Below are 20,447 nucleotides of genomic sequence, written 5' to 3'. Positions count from 1 at the left end.
ACGAACCTGTCAAACGGGAAAAATAGAAGTAAAAACATTGAACCACACACATGTTGTCCCGTGTTTACTCGCAAAAATCAGAACTAAACGTAAACCGGAAATTTGAATTGTAACACTCTATCCCGTTATTATCGAATAACTTAATAATTCACATGATTAGGTCCCATATATATATTTTTTTTTAATTTTTTATGCTATGTTTTATGTCTAATTGTTGTTAACGAATAAACAGTATGATTATTGCGTTTGAATGTCTTTTTTAATGTTTTTAGTTTTAGTTACAAAATTGGTGTATTGGGTGACGAAAGCTTCTTGATTTTGTTGAAATAAAACAGAGTTCTATATCTTTTCATTATTGAAAAACAACATACTGCCTTTTTACATTGGTCCATAGCATGAACAATTGTTGCAAAGGTCATTTCACAAAACTATAATAAGATTGAGTATATAGAAATAGAAAAATATAATAAATTAACACTTGATTGATTGATACATTATATTGACACTTCCAGTGTTCATAGTTCACCGTATGTTTCAGGTTACAAGAGGTTTTTTTTTTTACAATCTTTAATGAAGAGGTATGGTCTCAATTCTCTGCCTACATGGCAGGGACCACACCTCCTTTTCAAAGCACACATGGCGCCTACATCAGCAACATAATCCATAAGCTTCTAGAAGCTTCTGGAAAATGTCAAGGTGGCACCGAAGATGCTTTATCCGACAAAAAGGACGAATACGTGTCACCAGTCGCAGAGCTCCACATAGGCCTGTGGCAAACAGGGGGCAGAGCTGACAGCAGCAGTACGAGGTTTCCAGCATGGACAAAGGCAAGCGCGCCACGTGTACCACTACACCGGCTATGACAGAGGAGACCAAGAGGATATTCCCCTTGGTCGGATAGCTGGCGCGCAACCACAGCTGGCACAGCTGCTCCTCCCTTCTTCACCCTCCGGCTATAAATAAGACCCTTCATCATCCAGGTTGAATCATTTTGCTCTCCCATTTCACACACTCAACACACACTGTTATTTCTCCTCAGAACAGTACTTATTCTCACGCCGGAGCCTGGTTAAGAGGGAAACCCCCATATTCCCCTCTTAACGAGACTAACGGTGTTGCTGTTTTGCAGGATCTTGGTCATTTCCAGCGAGTAGAAAGGAGATTGAGCCCACAGAGGAAACAACCCCACAGATTAACCTCGGTGTTAACCTGTGTTTCATCATTGGCGCCATCCGCTTTTTTGCAAAACCAATCTCATCTCTTTTCTTTTCGAAAAACACTCGTAGAAATGGCTCAACAAAACCCTTCACACCACATAGATGGAGAAGTTTCTTCCTTTGAACTTGTTTCGGACACAACACACGTCCAAAGGGGTCAAAGGAACGAAATCATCCAGGAAGGGCAGACAAACAACGATTTTCCTAGTATTTTTGGAAGCGCATCCAGGGTTGCTAGTCAAACCACAACTGGACCCATTTTCCAAGCTCCCACTAGGGTAATCACTCAGACCACAAACGGAGCCACTTTCCAACCTCCACCAGGAGTAGTCCAGCAAACACCTCCACCAATGCAGACACTAAGCCATGGAGCTGGCCCCTCAGCCCCATCGGAGCAAGCACAACTGAATTTCTCTGCACTTTTACACTGTGTTCCTGAGTTTAATAAAGAAAAGGAAAGAAAGAAAGTTTAGGAGAGAAAAGAAAGCAATATAAAGGAAAAATTAAAAATTTATTTGTGTTCCCAAGTTTAAAAGGAATGGAAAGAAAAGGAGAGGAAAATAAACATTTTGTATGTTCTCGAGTGGAGAGGAAAAGAAAGAAAAGTAACAATTTTACTATTATACCATTCTAAGCAAAATTAAAATAAAAAAAATAACCCCGACAATCCTTGGTACCGTCACCGAGTTTCTTATCTTCTTTAAAACATTCGTTCTTCTTCAATAACAAATTAAACTCTATTTCAACCAACCTAAACTTGTAGAATAATATAGCAAAGATTCTTGCAGTCACCAACATCCTCAATTTAACATAGTTCTTTAAGTTTGACCATCTTATATGATATTAATTTTCATAAACAAAGCATCAGTAGTTGATAATAATTTAGCACAGTTCAGCTCTTTAAAGGCATCACAAGATCATATGTTACAGAAGACGATAGAATAAGCAATTTACCGTTTCGACGCGAACCGTTTCGACGACACGAACCGTTTTGACGCAAACCGTTTCGACGCGTACCGTTTCGACGCTAATCATTTCGACCCGTACCGTTTCGACGGGAACCGTTTCGACCTGTTCCGTTTCAACGCGAACCGTTTCGACCCGATCTTGAGTAGCTCACGATGCGTTCGACTCGTTTGCACCCCTACAAGCTACACATTCATAGGTTATATGAAGGTTAGATTAGCTACACATGTGTAGGCTAATACGCAGGTGAAAACACAAATGTGAAAAACATAAGAAAAAACTAGTTCAATGGTTTTTTTAGACAAGAGATCAAATAAAAATACGTTTATCGTATAAAACGTATGAATAGCAGGATCCTCTCTGTTTTTAAACGTAATAAATTCGATTCAGATTTATCTTTTTTATTTTAAAGAGTATATAATCTGCAAATTAGATATTATTAATACTATATTGATGTTGCATACTGAGATTGTGGTATAGGTGGGTCTGAATTTTAAATAGACTTCATTTTTGAGCTGCCTTTAAGCCTTTTCACTGATAATTAGGCTATTTCTGTAATTAAACATAGTTGCAGGATGTGCTATTATTTACAGCAACACGAAAAAACTAAACGGGTCGATTCGAAACAGTTCGATTCCAAACGGTTCGCGTCAAAACGGTTTGGGTCGAAATTATTATTTGCAAGTAGATATTCTGCCTTTTCTGGGTAAGGATATATGAAATTATTAGTTATGCTTTTAAAGGAAGATGTGATGACCGAAAGCTAACCCCATTCCACGTTAATAACCTTATATGAACCACTATTTATAACCTTCAGACTTGCCTTGAAATTGAACCAACTAAGGCCACCTGTATAACTAGCAGCTAAATATATGCATGAGTATAACTAGAAGCTAAATATTATCATGTTGATAATTACTGAATCAGGCTCTTACGACGCGACCCGTTTCGACGCATACCGTTTCGACACGAACCGTTTCGACCCATACCATTTCAAATCGAACCGCTTCGACCCGTGTCGTTTCGACTCAAACCGATTCGACGCGAACTGTTTCGACGCGAACCGCTTCGACGCGAACTGTTTCGACACGAACCGTTTCGACCTGTACCGTTTCGACGCCAACCGTTTCGACCCGTACAGTTTCAATCGGTACCGTTTCGACGCATCACATTTCCTCTAAAACACTAGTTCCGCAATTGTTTTAATTGTAAAATCATCATGTGGCCCAACATCTATTTTTATTACACACAACCTCTTAAATCTAATGAAGTATTTTTGTATGATCACATTTAAATAATGATGATTAATTATATTTTAAAAGCATAACTAATAATTTCATATATCCTTACCCAGAAAAGGCACAATATCTACTTGCAAATAATAATTTCGACCCAAACCGTTTTGACGCGAACCGTTTGGAATCGAACTGTTTCGTATCGGCCCGTTTAGATTTTTAGTGTTGCTGCAAATAATAGCACATCCTGCAACTATGTTTAATTACAGAAATAGCCTAATTATCAGTGAAAAGGCTTAAAGGCAGCTCAAAAATGAGAACTAGTATGTGTGAAAGAGTGTCTTCGGGTAACCGGCTAAGCCTGTCGTCTACATTCTCACCTATGGAACTCATTTTCACTTCCTAATAGTTTTCAAAAATATCAGCATATGCATTTTGACATCAGCAAGTAACCAATGGTACTTCTATTTAAACAAAAAAACAAACAAGAGGCTCCTATTTAAAGATAATAAAGTAGGGTTCGATTATGCAAATTAAAAGTCTCACCTGTAGGTTTAAAGATGAAAACGTGATCGATCGAATCGTTACATGTGGGGATGAGAAATACCGGCTAGTGCAGCATATCTGGGTCTTGGCAGTCAGTACTAACTTTGGCGGGCAATCTGGCTGCTAGTGCAGCATATCTGGGTCTGGGCAGTCAGTACCACAGCACCAGCCGCTAGACCTTGTATCGTTTATCACAGTCGCCTTCCTGAAAATAGTGTGCTATTAAGAGAAGCTCGGACTCGGGCTCGTTTACTAAACGAGCTTGTTTTTAGGCTCGGGCTCGAGCTCGAGCTCGTATAAGTTCGGCTAGTTCGAGCTTTTTTCGAGCCGAGCTCGAGTAGCTCGCGAGTAGCTCGGCTCGTTTGCACCCTTAATCTCCACCTTATGTAAACACACTTTAATTATAAGTAGCAGCCACATCATTATTTCAGCTAATCAAAAGGTAAACTTAATAAAAAAAACAAGATCAGTTGTGACAATTCTGCAGTTTCAAATCGACTGCTCTACATATCAAACTGGAACTAGCATACCAGTTCAGTCGTAGACTGTATCTGCCTAGACCACTTGAACGACGCACCCCAGACTCCATCCGGCAGCGCGTAACGATTAGCGACAGCTGCCTTTTTGTCCCTTTTAACACAAAACATCTTAACCTTATAAACACACTTTAGCGTTATATCAGTTAATCAAAAGGTAAAACTTAATAAAAACTGGATCATTCAAATGTAAAGAAAACACACCTGGATCAGTTCACAGATGCTAACGTCAGGCTGGATGCAGACACCTGTTCTGATCAATATTGAGCAGCAAATACTATGTCACAGCAGATGAAATATAAGTATTATAGCATCATAAACAATCCAAGAAACCGACAGTACCAATAATTGTGAAACAACGCTAGAACCACTACACGAAACAATAAATTAAAAGAGGAAATAAAGAAACCAAGTCATTGAGAAAGCAAGGTCCATAACCATACAGTAAAATATCCAAACAAAGAAATAAAAGTCACAATTGCATCCTAATTGCATCCTAAACAGAAAACTTACTAAAAACAGAAAACTTCAACTACTTAATTGCATCCTAAACTCGCTTAGTTATCGGAACCCAGCATATCTCTTAGTAAACCCAACCGTATTAGAGGAGGACAACTAAATAGCATCCTTGCTTTTGCTTGGTTGGTTGCCAAGTAATTTAAAGCTCCACGTATTTCATGGGAATCCAAACCCAATGGCTCCAGTGCATTACAAATTTCTTCACCTGTGTATTCGCGATGATAAGCTCTTTCAAGTATTTTCTTGCCTTCATAAATAGCATTAGCCACACTGCTAACGCCATTCATAATCATAGAGGTTAAATCTTCATCTTGTTGTTCAACTTTTCTTTTTCTACTCTTACATTTCTTTGCACGAGAAGACGTATGAGGTAGCACTTGAATATCATCATCAGTATTGCATTGGCTCTCCAGAACTACATCATTGGCAGCGCAGAAGTCATCAACGTCTGGAACTGTTTCTATGTTAATGCTGTCATTTTCTTTCAGTCGGGCATTTCTTTCTTTAGCTGTTTCAGCGTGTGCACCGGATGCCCTATCTTTTGAAAATAGTTGTAGCATTTCATTGAAGTTTGAGACTTTCTTCGTCTTCAATGCCGCAGCATCAGGCTTTGCCTATTAAAGAAAATTAAGCTACTTAGTATTATAAACGATATTCAAAATATTCGAGTAAATACTTAAAAAAACTTACATCTATTAATTTATCCCAGACTTCATCCTCAGCTTCAATTAATTGAGTTTCTGAATTCCATGAGAATCCACCCAATGACGTTCCACGAAACATGTCGTACCATTGGGAAAAATGCTCTTTCAACGTTTTTAAATGATTCTTCAAATGTTTTTTGGTCAATTCAATTTGAAGCTTTGTGTTCAGCTCCTCAATCATATTGTTGTATGCTTGTGAAGTAAAACTGCCATTAATCCTATTGCCATTATCTTGTTGTGCTATCATGGATTGTATGAATATATTATCCATACTTTCTGTCCACTTTATTTGTTCCTTCTTTCCGGTGGCTTCGTGTTTGCTCATGATAACTTTCTACATGGTAATACATAAATAAATTCAAATATGTACATCTGTAAATTGTTGCTTATGCTAAATAGAATTAGTATATGCACACGCTAATAAAAAAGAACAAAGTCACCAATTAATTGAAACCATAACAGTCAATACAAAATCGAAATGAAATACTATAATGTACTATTCTAAAACTACTTTGACATATCTATTTCATTGTTTGGATAATTCAAATAGTTAGTCCACATTTCATTTGCAATTGAGTTCCTTAGTTGTTCGGATCTCGTACTACCCTCACGTATGTCTCTTGTAATTTGACTTTCTTCCTCTTGTGGTCCATCTAACACCTCTTGTATAACCTCATCTTCAAAATCTTTGTCACGATCTTCTTCTAGTAAAAAGTTGTGTAAAATACAACATGCTAAAAAGATGCCAGACTGTGTGTCGCACGAGTAAAATGGTTCCGCTGTACTTCTAATAATAGGAAACCTCTTTTTTAGGACACTAAATGCTCGTTCAATTGCGTTGCGTAATGATGCACGACTAAGGTTAAACAACTCCTTTGCATTCTCAGGGGCGCGCGTGGAGTACTCTTTCAAATGATACCTAACACCTCTATATGGTGCCATTAGGGTACTCGTGTGAGGTAAACTCGCGTCTGCTAAACAATATCTACCTATAAACAACTTGTAATTAGTATTAAAATACATTATTAAACAATTTAAGTAAATTTGGTAAAAGAAATTACCAGTCGGAATGACTAGTTTATCATCTCTAGTAAGCGCATTCTTTATAATTCTTGAGTCAGATGCTGTACCCTCCCATCCAGTTAGCACATACGTAAACTTTAAATCAAATGTACAAGCAGCCAATACATTTGTTGTCGGGTATCCCTTACGACCACGATATCTAGGGGCATCCTTATTAGGTACTTTGACGCGAACATGTGTTCCATCAATTGCACCGATACAATCCTTAAAAAAAGGATAAAATCTTTTTTTTTCCTGAATTTCTTTTGGGACAATATCACCTTTAGGTTGTTGAATATAACGACCTTCTAATGATATAATCGCTCGCAAAACTCTATGGAAGCACCGACTAGTTATTGACCCAGAACGACGGTATAGCCATGAGGTAAACCGATTTCTCAGATCATTGCCTACAATATGCAAAAATGTTGCAACATGCTCTTCAACAGACATGCGTTGAGTAGCTCGAAGTCCACCATCACGCTTTAAGATACTGCACAATGTCATAAAAGCTTTCTCACTCATGCGGATAAGCTCACGACATTTACCGCCGTTTGAAAGGTCGTGTAACATCTCTTCTCGCACATATCGTCGTTGTAAAATTTCATCATTAGTAGGTAAATTAGCACGACTTCTGGTTGACAATCTACGTAGTGCAACGAAAGCCACCAGAAAGCAAATCAGGTTAGCTGCTTGCAATTGTCTAGCTCGCACAAGTTCAGCTGCCTCGCGTATCTGTTTATCCATTGTAAACTTACTTGCTGTTGAAAATTGTTATTAGATTAGAAAATTGTTAGTTAAAACTTTACGTTCTTGTTCTATAACACTATTGTAGGATGCACTGACATGTTTTTTAATTAATGCTTGTGTCTATTAGAGTTAGTAAATCAAATAAGAGTAAACTAGAAACTACGGTTGAGGAGAATTCAATTTTGTGGTATTATGGTCAACAAAATACGACCTAAAACAACTATTAGCCTATTAGGTCAGATCTGACTCAACTTAATACGACCTAAAACAACTGTTAGCCTTCGATGAGTGACAACCCCATATTCACTTTTCTCATCTATAAATCTAGAGTCTATACTTTAAGCAACTTGTTGAAGCTTTATACGTAAGATTGATACAACTCTTACACTACAAAAGGGATATAAGACATGATGTTTAACCTTATATTAACTTCTATATTATATATTTAATACACGAACAATATACTTTTCTTCTTTCACTGTATTGTAACTTGTTGGCTTGGCTTTCAGTTTATTTACAGTATACATTTACAACACATAATCTCACCATCTATCATTAGATTTTAATATCATCAAATCATGGCATTCAAGAGTTAATTTGAGCAAATTCTGTTAGTAGCATATCTCCTAAGCATGATCAAGTCATGAATTTCACATCTAATCTAACACTCGCTAAACTCATAGCAATTACAGTGCCAAAAACCTAGAACACAACACATACACGTTAACACACCAGAAGCCCTAAATTTATACACACTAACTCAGATCTCTATCACAGTTTTTCATCAATAAACCGTAGTTCTCCTAAATCAATAACCAAACCAAAATTAAACCCTAAATATCGTAATCCAAACTGTTAATAGGCTCAAATTAACAATCAAACAAACATGAATACATGAGCTAATTTAGGAACATGATGTTACCTGGAAGATGAACTGCTGATTGCTGAGGAGAGCAGGTGATCGAACAGTTTTGCAATTGAGGGATAGATGATGGAAGGTGGTTGATGATTTGGCGGGACGTGGGAGATATACCCGCCATATTTCTTACGAGGGTAAAATTGGAAGAGAATTATGAACGTGATGTTTATCTCTTCTGTTCTCTGAGAATCATTCCAATTTGGAATGAAACATATAAGGAATAAAAAACCTCCTCATTCTCTTCTCTTCTTCCCCTTTCTCTCCATATAAAAAACTCTGGAACATCATTACCATCCTCTTTCTTTCTAATTCCTTTCTTTTCTCTAGTTAAGTGAGACTCTGGAACACAACGTTAGGGCTACCCGAAGGAAAAACTCTGGCTTCCTGGTACGCCGAGCAGATGGCATCTATAAACCTTGTTTATACACAACTGAGCGCGCAACAAGCCCTGCTCCAAGCACAAGCTAACCAGTCGGCATTCGCTACCCCACCGCAACGATCTCTGAGCACACACACGACTCAGCAGGTCAATGCGTGGACTTTACGCCCAGAAAAATGACCTGCACCAAACATCAGAAAGCCCAGCGCGCACGACACGCGCGACACCTACGGCGAAACAGAAAGCAATTATGTGCAGCACTCCAACTTACAACGAAGGCCGATTCAAAGCCGCCTGGGCGCGCGCAATATGAACAATGAGTGGGAAGACGAAGAGGAAGACCCAACATGCAAAGAAAGCACAGTGTTCAGCAGACTACACCCAGAACACACGTCGTATAAACCAGCTAAGCGCGCATGGTACAACCCAAAGGCAGAACATGATTATACCTTAAGCTATCGTCCAGATGACATGGCTGAAGATTCAGAATTCATCAGGGAAATCGCCACAGCTGCTATAGACAAGACAAAGTTGCCGCACAACGTGGGCAAATACAATGCCCTGACAGACCCAGATGACCACCTCCAAGTTTTTAAAGGCGCAGGAGCAACAGGTGGGTTGAACCTACCAACTTGGTGTCATCTTTTCGCACAAACATTTGTGGGCGCAGCGCACCTCTGGTTCGACTGTTTACCAGCAGGAAAAACTAAATCATGGGTCGACTTCAGAGAGAAGTTCCTTGCACACTTCTCTCAACAGCGAAGACACACCAGAGACCCAGCTGACTGCCTGAATATATGGCGTAGAGACCACGAAAGCGTGGAAGATTTCATTACAAGATATAACAAGGAGTGTCTGGAGATCGGAGACGTGGGTGAAAAGTTGATGCGCGCACACTTCATGAGGGCAATCAAGTGCGATGATCTAATCAAGCGCGTGAAGGGAAGAGACGGGGGACCCAAAGATTGGGAAACCTTCATTGAGGCAGCCAAAACAATAGCACACACTGATAAGCAACTGACCGGTGATGACCATCGTCAGCGCGGATATACTCACGGCGACCGGAACAAAAAGGGCAGAGGCCAATCATGGAAGGGGTCCGGTCACAGAGAAAGAAGCCCAGCAAGGGAAGATGCGCGCCACACAATCAATCAAATAGCCCACCGAAAAGAAGTGAAAAGAGAAAATAGGGAGAAAGAGTGGACACCACTGACAAAAACCCCTTCTGAAGTCTTGGCTACCGAAAATCACCAGTTCAAACCACCCCTATAGATGCGCAACAAGAGGGGTCAAGATCCCAACCTTTTCTGTGAATTTCACAAAGATACGGGCCACCTAACCGACGACTGTTTCAGTTTAAAGTAAGAAATCGAAAGAGCCCTGAGAGATGGAAAGCTCACTCACTTGGTAAAAGGCGGAAAGCGCGATTATCGCCAAATTCAAAGACGAGAAGAAGAGCCAGACAACAAAAAACTCAGAAAGTTAGAAACCTACATGGTTCAGGGAGGTCCACGAAGGCCAAGGAAAAACTACAACAAGCGCACACAAGACGACTCGTGGCGCGAGCGACAAGTTATTTTTCCCATTGTTAGAGGGGGCCCAAGGGAAAAGCGTCCGATAGTCATCCCAGGAGTAATTGGTCATTACCAAATAGACTACATTTTCATCGATCCGGGAAGCACCGCGGACATCATATACAAACAATGCTTCAATCAATTTGACCAGGAGGACAAGGCACGCTTAGAACCAGTCGATTACCCACTCACTGGTTTCTGCACCGAAGCCGTCTTTCCCCTGGGACAGATATCATTCCTGGTGCTACTCTCAGATGGAAGAAATTCAAGAACAGAAGATGTCATGTTTATGGTGTTACCTGCGCATTCAAGACATGACATTCTTCTAGGAAGGGAATCCCAAGGAGACTTCAGTATGATATGCTCTGCACCACACTCAGCTGTTGGCTTCCCAACAGAAACGGGCATAGCATTAATATACGCAAGCAAAGAAGTCTTAGCAACAGATGAGGTCAGACCCGCAAAAGCAAGCAAACAAGCACCGCGCGCAGAGGCAGAAAAATGGGTACTGAACAGCGCATACCCAGAACAGACAGTCACATTGGGACCCGCAATGTCCGATTTAACGCGCGCGGCGCTCAAGAAGTTGTTGCACGAATATATGGATGTGTTCGCCTGGACACCAGCAGATATGGTGGGTGTTCCACGGCACATAGCAGAGCATCGGTTAAACGTCTCGGAAGAAGCGAAGCCAGTAGTACATGCCAAGCGCCACTTGGGCGATATAAAACACGATGCCATGAAGGAGCAAGTAATGGAGCTGTTAAATGCAGGAATCATCAGAGAAGTCAGATACCAAATATGGGCGGCAAGCCCAGTGATGGTGAAAAAACCAAATGGAAGCTGGAGAATGTGTGTAGATTATAAAGATCTAAACAAGGCATGCCCACATGACTGTTATGCCTTACCAGACATAGACGAAAAGATCGACTCTCTAGCAACATTCAAGTGGAAGTGTTTCCTTGACTGCTACAAGGGGTATCACCAGGTCCAAATGGGTGTCCAACATGAAGACAAAACCGCATTCCGCACACCGATAGGGCTGTACTGTTACACCAAGATGCCTTTCGGTCTAAAGAATGCGGGCGCGACATATCAGAGATTGATGAATGAGACATTCAGCGACGCCATCGGCAAGTACATCGAGGTGTATATGGATGATTTGGTGATTATGAGCAAAGAAGAAAGCATGATGCTGGTGAACATCCAAAAGACTTTCAACACGCTGCGCAGTGTAAGCATTAAACTCAATCCAGCAAAATGCTCATTTGGCATGGAAGAAGGGAAATTCTTTGGGTTCATTGTCACAAAAGACGGTTTCAAAGTGAACCCAGATAAAGTTCAAGCAATTGAAAGAATGCCTTTCCCATCAAACATCAAAGAGATACAAAAGTTAGCAGGACGGTTAGCAGCACTCAATCGTTTCCTAGCTAACCGCGCCGCAAAATCCTTTCCATTCATCAAAACACTGCGCAATTGTATGAAGAAAAGCCAGTTTCAATGGAATCCGGAAGCAGAGAGCGCGTTCCGCGAGATGAAAGACTGCCTCATCAAACTGCCGACACTAACCGCGCCAATCAAGGGAGAGCCCTTAGTACTATATTTGTCAGCTTCCGATAGAGCAGTTGGAGCAGTGCTACTTGTTGATCGTCAAGGTATCCAAACACCAGTCTACTACGTATCATGAACCTTGACAGACCCAGAAACTCGGTACGCCATCATGGAGAAGCTAGTCCTCGCGCTGATCCATGCATCAAGACGACTGCGAAGGTATTTCGCTAACCACGTCATACACGTGTTAACAAACTACAACATCGGCAACATCCTGGCAAGGCCAGAAATCTCAGGAAGGCTAGCCAAATGGGCGATAGAACTCGGAGGTCACAATGTGGTTTTCAGACCAAGATCAGCCATCAAAGGGCAAGTGCTAGCAGATTTCATGACAGAGGTACCTGACGATAAGGACCGAGAATGTAAAGCAATGGAGAAAGCCGAGAAGAAGCAAATAGAAGAACCGTGGTTGTTATACACAGATGGAGCGTCAAATGAAGACGGCGCAGGTGCAGGGCTTCGGCTAGTGAGTCCTGACAAACATGAATTCACATACGCCATACACCTGGATTTTAAAAGTACGAACAACGAAGCCGAATATGAAGCTTTCCTCGCTGGGTTAAGGTTGGCGATCAAAATGGGAGTCCGACACATCGAGGCGCATGTGGACTCCATGCTAGTGGCTGGCCAGATCAACGGGCAATATGAAGCAAAGGGAGAAGTAATGGCGCTCTATCTAAGTCAAGCGAAGATGCTGCTGCAGACCTTCTATTCCTACAAGGTGCACCACATAAACAGGAGCGAAAATAAACCAGCAGACGCGCTGAGTAAACTCGCATCCACAAGCTTCCAACACCTTGCCAAGGACGTGCGCATAGAAGTCTTAAGCAACCCGTCTGTCCCACTTCGGGAAGTATGCGTCATCCAGACAGGGACAACGTCTTGGATGACTCCGATAATCATGTACCTTCAGTCTGGGATACTACCCGAGAACAAAGCCGAAGCGAGAAAAATCCAGTACAAGGCCGAGCATTATCAGATGGCCGATGGAATTTTATACCGAAAGTCATATCTTGGCCCATTGTTGAGATGCGTCGATGCTGAGGACGCAAACTATTTAATCCGGGAAGTCCATGAAGGAATCTGTGGTATACATGCTGGGCCAAGAATGGTGGTGGCAAAGGTGATGAATGCCGGGTACTACTGGCCCGTAATGCATTTAGACACAGTAAAAGAGCTGAGGAAGTGCAATGGATGCCAACGACATGCACCCAAGACAATGCGCCCCAAAAATGAGCTAGTGCCAGTGACCACCGCATGGCCCTTCCAGCAATGGGGCATAGACATGGTCGGTCCTTTTCCAGAAGCCACGGGAGCGGTCAAATTCATAATAGTCGCAGTCGACTATTTCACCAAATGGGTAGAGGCGAAGGCACTTGCATCAACCACGTCAAATGTCGTCAAAAGATTCATATGGGAACAAATCATATGTCGTTTCGGCTTACCGCTCAGAATCATCACTGACAACGGCACGAACTTCGCAGTAGATGACCTCGAACGATGGTTCAAGGAACTGCACATCGAGCACACCTTCTCTTCGGTTGTGCACCCACAAGGGAATGGTCAAGTAGAGGCAGTTAATAAAAGCATCGTCGATGGTATCAAAGCAAGGTTAGGCGAGAAAAGAAGAGGATGGGTCGATGAGCTGCCAAGCATACTATGGGCCCACAGAACAATGCCCAAGACAAGCAACGGTGAAACACCGTTCAGTCTAGTTTACGGGTCCGAGGCAGTAATACCAACTGAGATCGGATTGCCATCTCCGAGAATGCTCTCAATGAACTTAATCGACAACGAGGAAGAAAGCAGGATCGATCTGGACCTCCTAGAAGAAAGAAGAGAGATGGCAGCAATCAATGAGGCAAAGTACAAAACAAAGCTGGAAAAATATTACAACTCCAAGGTCCGAGTGTGCACCTTCAACCCGGGAGAGTACGTCTTAAGAGACAATGAGGCTTCCAACGCAGAAAAACCCGGGAAACTGGCTCCCAAATGGGAGGATCCATATGTCATCGATACAGTGCTCGGCAAAGGAGCGTACAAACTCCGCACCATCGACGACAAGGAGGTTCCACGAACTTGGAACGCTCAGCAGCTTAGAAAGTGCTATATGTAAAACAGCTATGTAACCGCAAAGGCTGAATCGCCAACACATTTACTATAATACAAGAAGTGTTTGGCTACTTTTATTTCATGCAAATTTCTTGTCACAACTGCATTTATTACTTTGGGCGTACACGAAAACATCAATGGCTCGACCATAGGAAACGTTGTAGACCTCCAAGGCTCGTCACAACCAAGTGCACAGCCGGGTCAAAAACACAACTAAAGCCTATAAAACGCCAAAGCAAAAACTTCGTGCCCACACAAACACGAAAACATCGATAGCAAGGTAAATAAACATTGTAATGCTCCCAAAGCTGAACACAGCTGAGTTCACACAATAACCTGCAACTCGATCACTTCGTAATCGCAAATTAACTCACGCGCAAATACGACAGAATAAACGTTGTAACTAACACAACATAACCTGTCAGCGCCATCATTCATTCACGACACCTGATCAAAGTAATTTCACATGCACAAATTATGACGATAACAAAATTCGCATAACAAAAAGCGCGTACAAACATAAGAAATTACTAAAAAGAAGACGATTAGCTGTCCACAACCATAACATGTAAAACAAATTAAACTTGTTCACAGGTCATCAAAATTACAAGGCCACCAAAGGCCATACGCGGCTCGTAGGCCGGAGCGCTCCAATCAAGAATGGCTAGTACCAGCACCTCCTGTCGCACTTCCATCATCCCCGAGAGCTTTTTTCAACAAAGCTACATCATTCCCCTTCCTTGCTAACTTCTCCACAGCCTTCACAACAGCAAACTCCAAGGATGCAAAATCCTTACATTTTGCAGCATATTTACCATCACAATCTTCTTTGTAAAGCTCAAAATGGTAGTCTTTTTCCTTATTTACAGCTGCAGCCTTACCCTCTGAATAGCCAGACTTCTGACCGCTGTTATATCCCGCTTGGCCCAACACGAACATATACGTAGCAAGCTCGGTAGAATTTAAGATACGGTCAGCAAGCTGCACAAGGCAAACGCCAAGATAAGAAGGACATTACCAAAAACAACAAAGACGAAAACAGGGAAGAAAAGCTTACCAAGGGAACGGCACGAGAAAGCAGCCATTTGCAATCGGCAGATGTTTCCTCAGCCAGGAGCTAAGAAGCCTGACACTCAGAAGTTTTTTCTTCAAGAAGGCGCTGAACAGCTTCACACTCAGAAACCTTCTGCTGCGCAAGGAGTTCCAATTTATCAATCCGGTCGACGTACTCCTTCTCCTTCTTCTCAGCTGCAAGGCGCGCCTTATTAGCTTCATCAGCTAACTCCTTCTTCTCGTTAGACAATCGAATAACCGTATCACGCTGAGATTGCATCTCAACATTGGTGTGCTCACAAGCAATTTCCCAATCTTTCTGCTTTTGAAGATTAAGTTCTTTCTGTTCCTCAAGCTTCCGCTCAACATCAGAAACTCTCCACTGTAAACCCTTCTTTTCAGCATTAAACTTCTCCTTTTCCTCAGCCAACGCTCTCTTCGCATTCTCAAACTCAGCTGTCTCTTCCCCCATAGATTTCCAATCCCGGACAATTTCTTGCGTAGAAGCAAAGAAGTTAACCCCAGCTCGAACATGGTCATCTAACAAATCAAAGCGATTACGTCGTTTCTGGAACATCCTCTCAGCAGGAGGAAGAGACATCGAGAAGAAATCATGACAGTTAGCCAAGTTATTCATCCGAGAGCCTTGAGTGAGGTTCCAGCGAGGAGCGTGCGGAAGGTCGTCACAAGCAGGGTTGTGAGTATCCCAAGAATCAGCATGAACATTCTCGAACTGCGGGCTCCGCACCACACCAGAAGTAGCACCACCACCTAAAGGGCGCTTGGTATAGATGGTCTGACGAGGGGTGGCCTCACTAGACTCCACCTCAGCCTCAACACCCTTACCCCTATCACCAGCACCCGCATCACCCGCAGTATCACCACCACCTTCACCCAAGTTCTCAACTACAGTTTCATCCTCTTTCTTCTCCTTTTCAGCATCATCCCGAGGAGGGGTCAAGCCAATCGTCCTTGACGGAGGAGTAGGGGGAGTATTCTGTGAAATATCCACCTTACGCGGTTTTTTGCCAGCCTTGACCTCTGTTATAAAGTACGCTCAACAGTTAAAAGAAACTCGAAGAAACATGAAAGAAAAATGCAACTATAAAACCATTACCAGGAGGGGCGGAAGCAGCAAAAATCTCCTCCAAAAGATTTCCGCGGTTCTCACTAAAAATGCCCATGTCAATTTCAGATTCAGAAGGCGCGGGAGGAGCCTCCTTGCAGAGTTTAGCTTTTTTCGCTGCAAGAAGAGAAGCAGCCTGCTCATCAAGCTTGCGCTTTTTATCTTCAAGCGCTTTTTTCCTCATATGATCAGTCAAAGTAGAATGATCATCCGGGTCAGATTCCCGAGTTTTCTCACCAACTCCTAGACCAGACAACGTGTCAGAGACAACCACATAATCTAGACAAGGAAGAGTAGAGGGTCGCTTACGAGAAGTACCAGCAGCTTTGCCCTCCGCCTTTTCCTGTTTCCTTTCAGACTTATCAGTCTTCGCCTTTTTCCTTGTCTCCAACTGTGCAGAAGGATCAACAGGCATCTCTGCATCAGCAGCATCATCAACAACCTCATGCACAGGTTCTGCAACACCAGCCTGCGCGGTACCTGCACGCGCGCAACGAGAGGTTAGACCTTCAGGGGTTTGGTCAGAACTTCCACTCGAAAGAACAACGACTTCCTCTCGAACAGGATCGATAGGGTCATCCTCATCATCTTCACCTAGAACAACGTTGGCATATTTACTAAAGCTTTCATCAGTTGGGTGCAGGAAGCGGCCTCGAATCTGGTTTAGCCATGTTGGTTTTCCATCCTCCTGAATAGCTTCAACCATGGCACCCGCCGCCTTCGGGTCCAAAACATTTATCAAACTGTAACCAACTGCAAAAGGACAAGAGGATAAGAGAAAAACACATAAAAATATAATAAACAGAAAGAAGGATAATTCAGAAGTAACTTATGAAAATAACATACATTTGCCTTGATAGCTATAAATGGGAACACCCAGAGGATTCTTTGGTACCCACAGCCAAAATCCACCCGCGGAGTACCACCGCTTGGAGGCGTGACATGACCAGGATCAAGCCACCAATCATATCGAACATAATAAGTAATAAATGTAAATCAACCATCAATATGAAAGGTGTTCAAAACAAGACATATTAAGTGTTTAGCGGAAGCATAAATGTAAACCCAATGTAAGTAGTAAGTTCAAATGTTTAAATGTTTTAGCATGGCATCCACGATCCATGTCCCACAACGAGGCCTCCCGTGCAAGCTCCATGTATACCTAAGGTCCTGCAAGGCATGTAACAGAGAGTCAACAACTAGTTGAGCGAGTTCACAGTGGTTTGTTCAGTTATAGTAATAGTATTGTAAATTGTATGTTCGTTTAGTAATCCATGAATCGTTTGCATTTGTATCGCAGCCCTCTAGGCATGTGTGCGAAGATTAGTGGGAGTTTCCCAAGTATTCTAGACTAGGTATATTTGTATCGCAGCCCACCCGACATGTGTGTGAAGTTTAGTGTATGGTTCACAGCCATTCTAGGCATGTGTGCGAAGATTAGTTCTATTATCGCAACCATTCCCGGCGTGTGTGCGAAGAGAAGTATTTGTATCACTAGTCTAGCAGTATCAATCAATATACCTTCCTCTCCCGAGGCCCATAGTACGTAATCCTGTTAATAACTTAAGTACAAGAAATCTTCCAAACCCATTCCCGACCCTGGGAACCCATGCCTTGGTAAGAGTGTGAACTCACCTTGGTTTTGCTCGGCAGATACACAGAAAAGTTCAATTAAGCTATATGGCGGTCAACCACGTCCTACCTTGGTTACCATACAAGTTAGGTTCGTACTCAAGTAGTGCACGTATGTTCTACACGTATTGTACACAAGTAACGATCATAGCATACACGTATAATCATGGTAGTTCAACAACAGTGCTAGTTCAACAGTACAGTCACATAAACAAAGTCCAAGTATACGGCCCAAATGGTTGGGCTCGTAACAGTGTGCAAGTCCAACAGTGTGCACGTGTATATGGTCTCGAGTCGAGACATTGCGGTCTCGAGTTGTGCTGGCCTCAAGGTCTCGAGTCGCAACCAAAGAGGTCTCGAGTCATGCATGTACTAGTCGAGACTAGACGGTCTCGAGTCGCAACCGGACCCGCAACCGTGGTCTCGAGTTGTGCTGTTTGTGTCGGTGTTGTGGTCTCGAGTCGAGGCAGTGAGTTCTCGACTCGCAATCTGTGTCGAGACTAGGTGATGTAACAGACTGCCTGATTTGTAGCTCATGATTTCCGTAACAATTGCTAACAGTTTTGGCAGTTTCACAATTCAGATCAAATCACAATTAATTCAGCAATCAATCATATTCATATCATTAACAATTCAAGAACACTAATCAATATCATATGAACTTACAACCGGATCATCCGACTAACAACTCAAAGAATAACACGAAATCCTAAGTCATGATCTAAGCAAGAATAATCAATCCATTATCATGTGGAACATACAATCGGTTGGTTAAACCAGCCGATTCTAAACTAGCATGCACCCTAGTTTATGTGTACATCAAATCTGTTAAATGTTTTCAATCCGTTCGAGTTATATAAACATTAACCAATATATGTATATGAACCGATTTCAAGCACATCATCATTAACAGTTTATAATACTATTATCATGTAGAGCACGTATAAATATCACAACATCATGTAGTACAACCAACCATAAACACTAACCGGATTAGAGAATGCAACAAGAGTTAATCCGAGAGCTTCAAGGGATGAGGGTGGGATCGCCGGTTTTGAGAGAGAAAAGTGTAGGGTTTGTTTGTGAGTAAAGTGTTTTGCAAGCAATGAGAAACTACACCCCCTAATGGTTCATGTATGCGTAATGGGTGAGTGGGTCGAACCCAATCATCGGGCTGCCCTTGAGGTCTCGAGTCCAAAAGAGTGAGTCGAGAGGGAGAAGTGCACGGCCCAAAAGGCTTGTGCGACCGAGCAAGTGTTGTGCAACCAAGCTTATAATATTTATATGCAACTACGTAACACATAGCATAACAAAACATAGTTTTCCATTACAATCAAACACGTCGACTAGTCACGTATAGTCCAAACAAGTTACATCGAGGCACACAAATAGAGGTTTGAAATTCGAGTTGTCACATTATCCCCAACTTAAAAGAAATTTCGTCCCGAAATTTGGTACATACTCACTGAGGAAGCTAGGTAAGTTGTATCGTTTACTGGTTTTCCTGGGGTGTCACATCCTCCCCCCGTTGATCTGGAATTTCGTCCCGAAATTCCGTGGTAGCTTCAGCCTCAGTAGTGGTTGTACTGTTCGCGAACAATTGAGGGTACTTTTCTTTTATTTGATCTTCTCGTTCCCAGGTGAACTCTGGGCCACGACGGGAGTTCCAACGAACTCGAACAAGAGGGATTCTCGTATTCTTGAGGACCTTGACATCCCGGTCCGTGATTTCAACTGGTTCCTTGACGAAATGTAACTGTTCGTCGATAGTGAGTTCCTTCAGAGGAAATATGAGGGTCTCATCTGACAGACACTTCTTCAGATTCGACACGTGAAAGACGTTGTGAACTGCACCGAGTTCTGCTGGCAGGTTCAGCTTATAGGCCACTTTGCCTATTTTCTCTATGATCTCGAATGGTCCGACATACCGCGGATTGAGTTTACCTCGTTTGCCAAAACGAACTACACCCTTCCAGGGTGAGACTTTGAGTAGCACTCGATCCCCAACTTGGAACTCGAGTGGTTTCCTGCGCTTATCAGCGTAACTTTTCTGACAGTCACGTGCCGCCGCCATGCGTTGTCGTATCTGTGAAATCCGTTCAGTAGCATCAACTACCATTTCTGGACCTGTGATTTGACTATCCCCCACCTCTGCCCAACAGAGAGGTGACCGGCATTTACGTCCGTACAATGCCTCGAATGGAGCGGCTTGGATGCTGGTATGGTAACTATTATTGTATGAAAACTCCACTAGAGGGAGGTGCTTTTCCCAGCTGTTGCCAAAATCAATAACACATGCCCGAAGCATGTCTTCTAGGGTTTGAATCGTGCGCTCAGACTGCCCATCCGTCTGAGGGTGATATGCTGTGCTCATGTCTAATCGAGAGCCAAAAGATTTGTGCATCGCTTGCCACAGTTCTGAAGTAAATCGTGCATCGCGATCCGAAATAATAGAGGTTGGCACCCCGTGCCTTGAGACAACTTCCTTGAGATATACGTCTGCTAG

The 20,447-nt window shown here is 42.4% G+C and overlaps 1 protein-coding gene across 1 annotated transcript; it reads right to left on the bottom strand.

Moving 5' to 3' along the window:
• Window positions 1–6,230: 6,230 nt before the first annotated feature.
• LOC110892841 lies at window positions 6,231–7,532 on the bottom strand. Its single transcript, XM_022139984.1, has 2 exons — window positions 6,785–7,532; window positions 6,231–6,712 (listed from the first exon to the last, which is right to left on the bottom strand). Exons 1-2 carry the CDS (start codon window positions 7,530–7,532, stop codon window positions 6,231–6,233), a joined length of 1,230 nt encoding a protein of 409 aa, XP_021995676.1.
• Between the last annotated feature and the right edge of the window lie 12,915 nt (window positions 7,533–20,447).

The sequence above is a fragment of the Helianthus annuus genome, chromosome 2, assembly GCF_002127325.2.
Source record: "Helianthus annuus cultivar XRQ/B chromosome 2, HanXRQr2.0-SUNRISE, whole genome shotgun sequence".
NCBI lineage: Eukaryota > Viridiplantae > Streptophyta > Magnoliopsida > Asterales > Asteraceae > Helianthus > Helianthus annuus.
The sequence above is the reverse complement of the archived record's forward strand: the minus strand, read 5'-3'. Positions and strand labels throughout refer to the sequence as shown.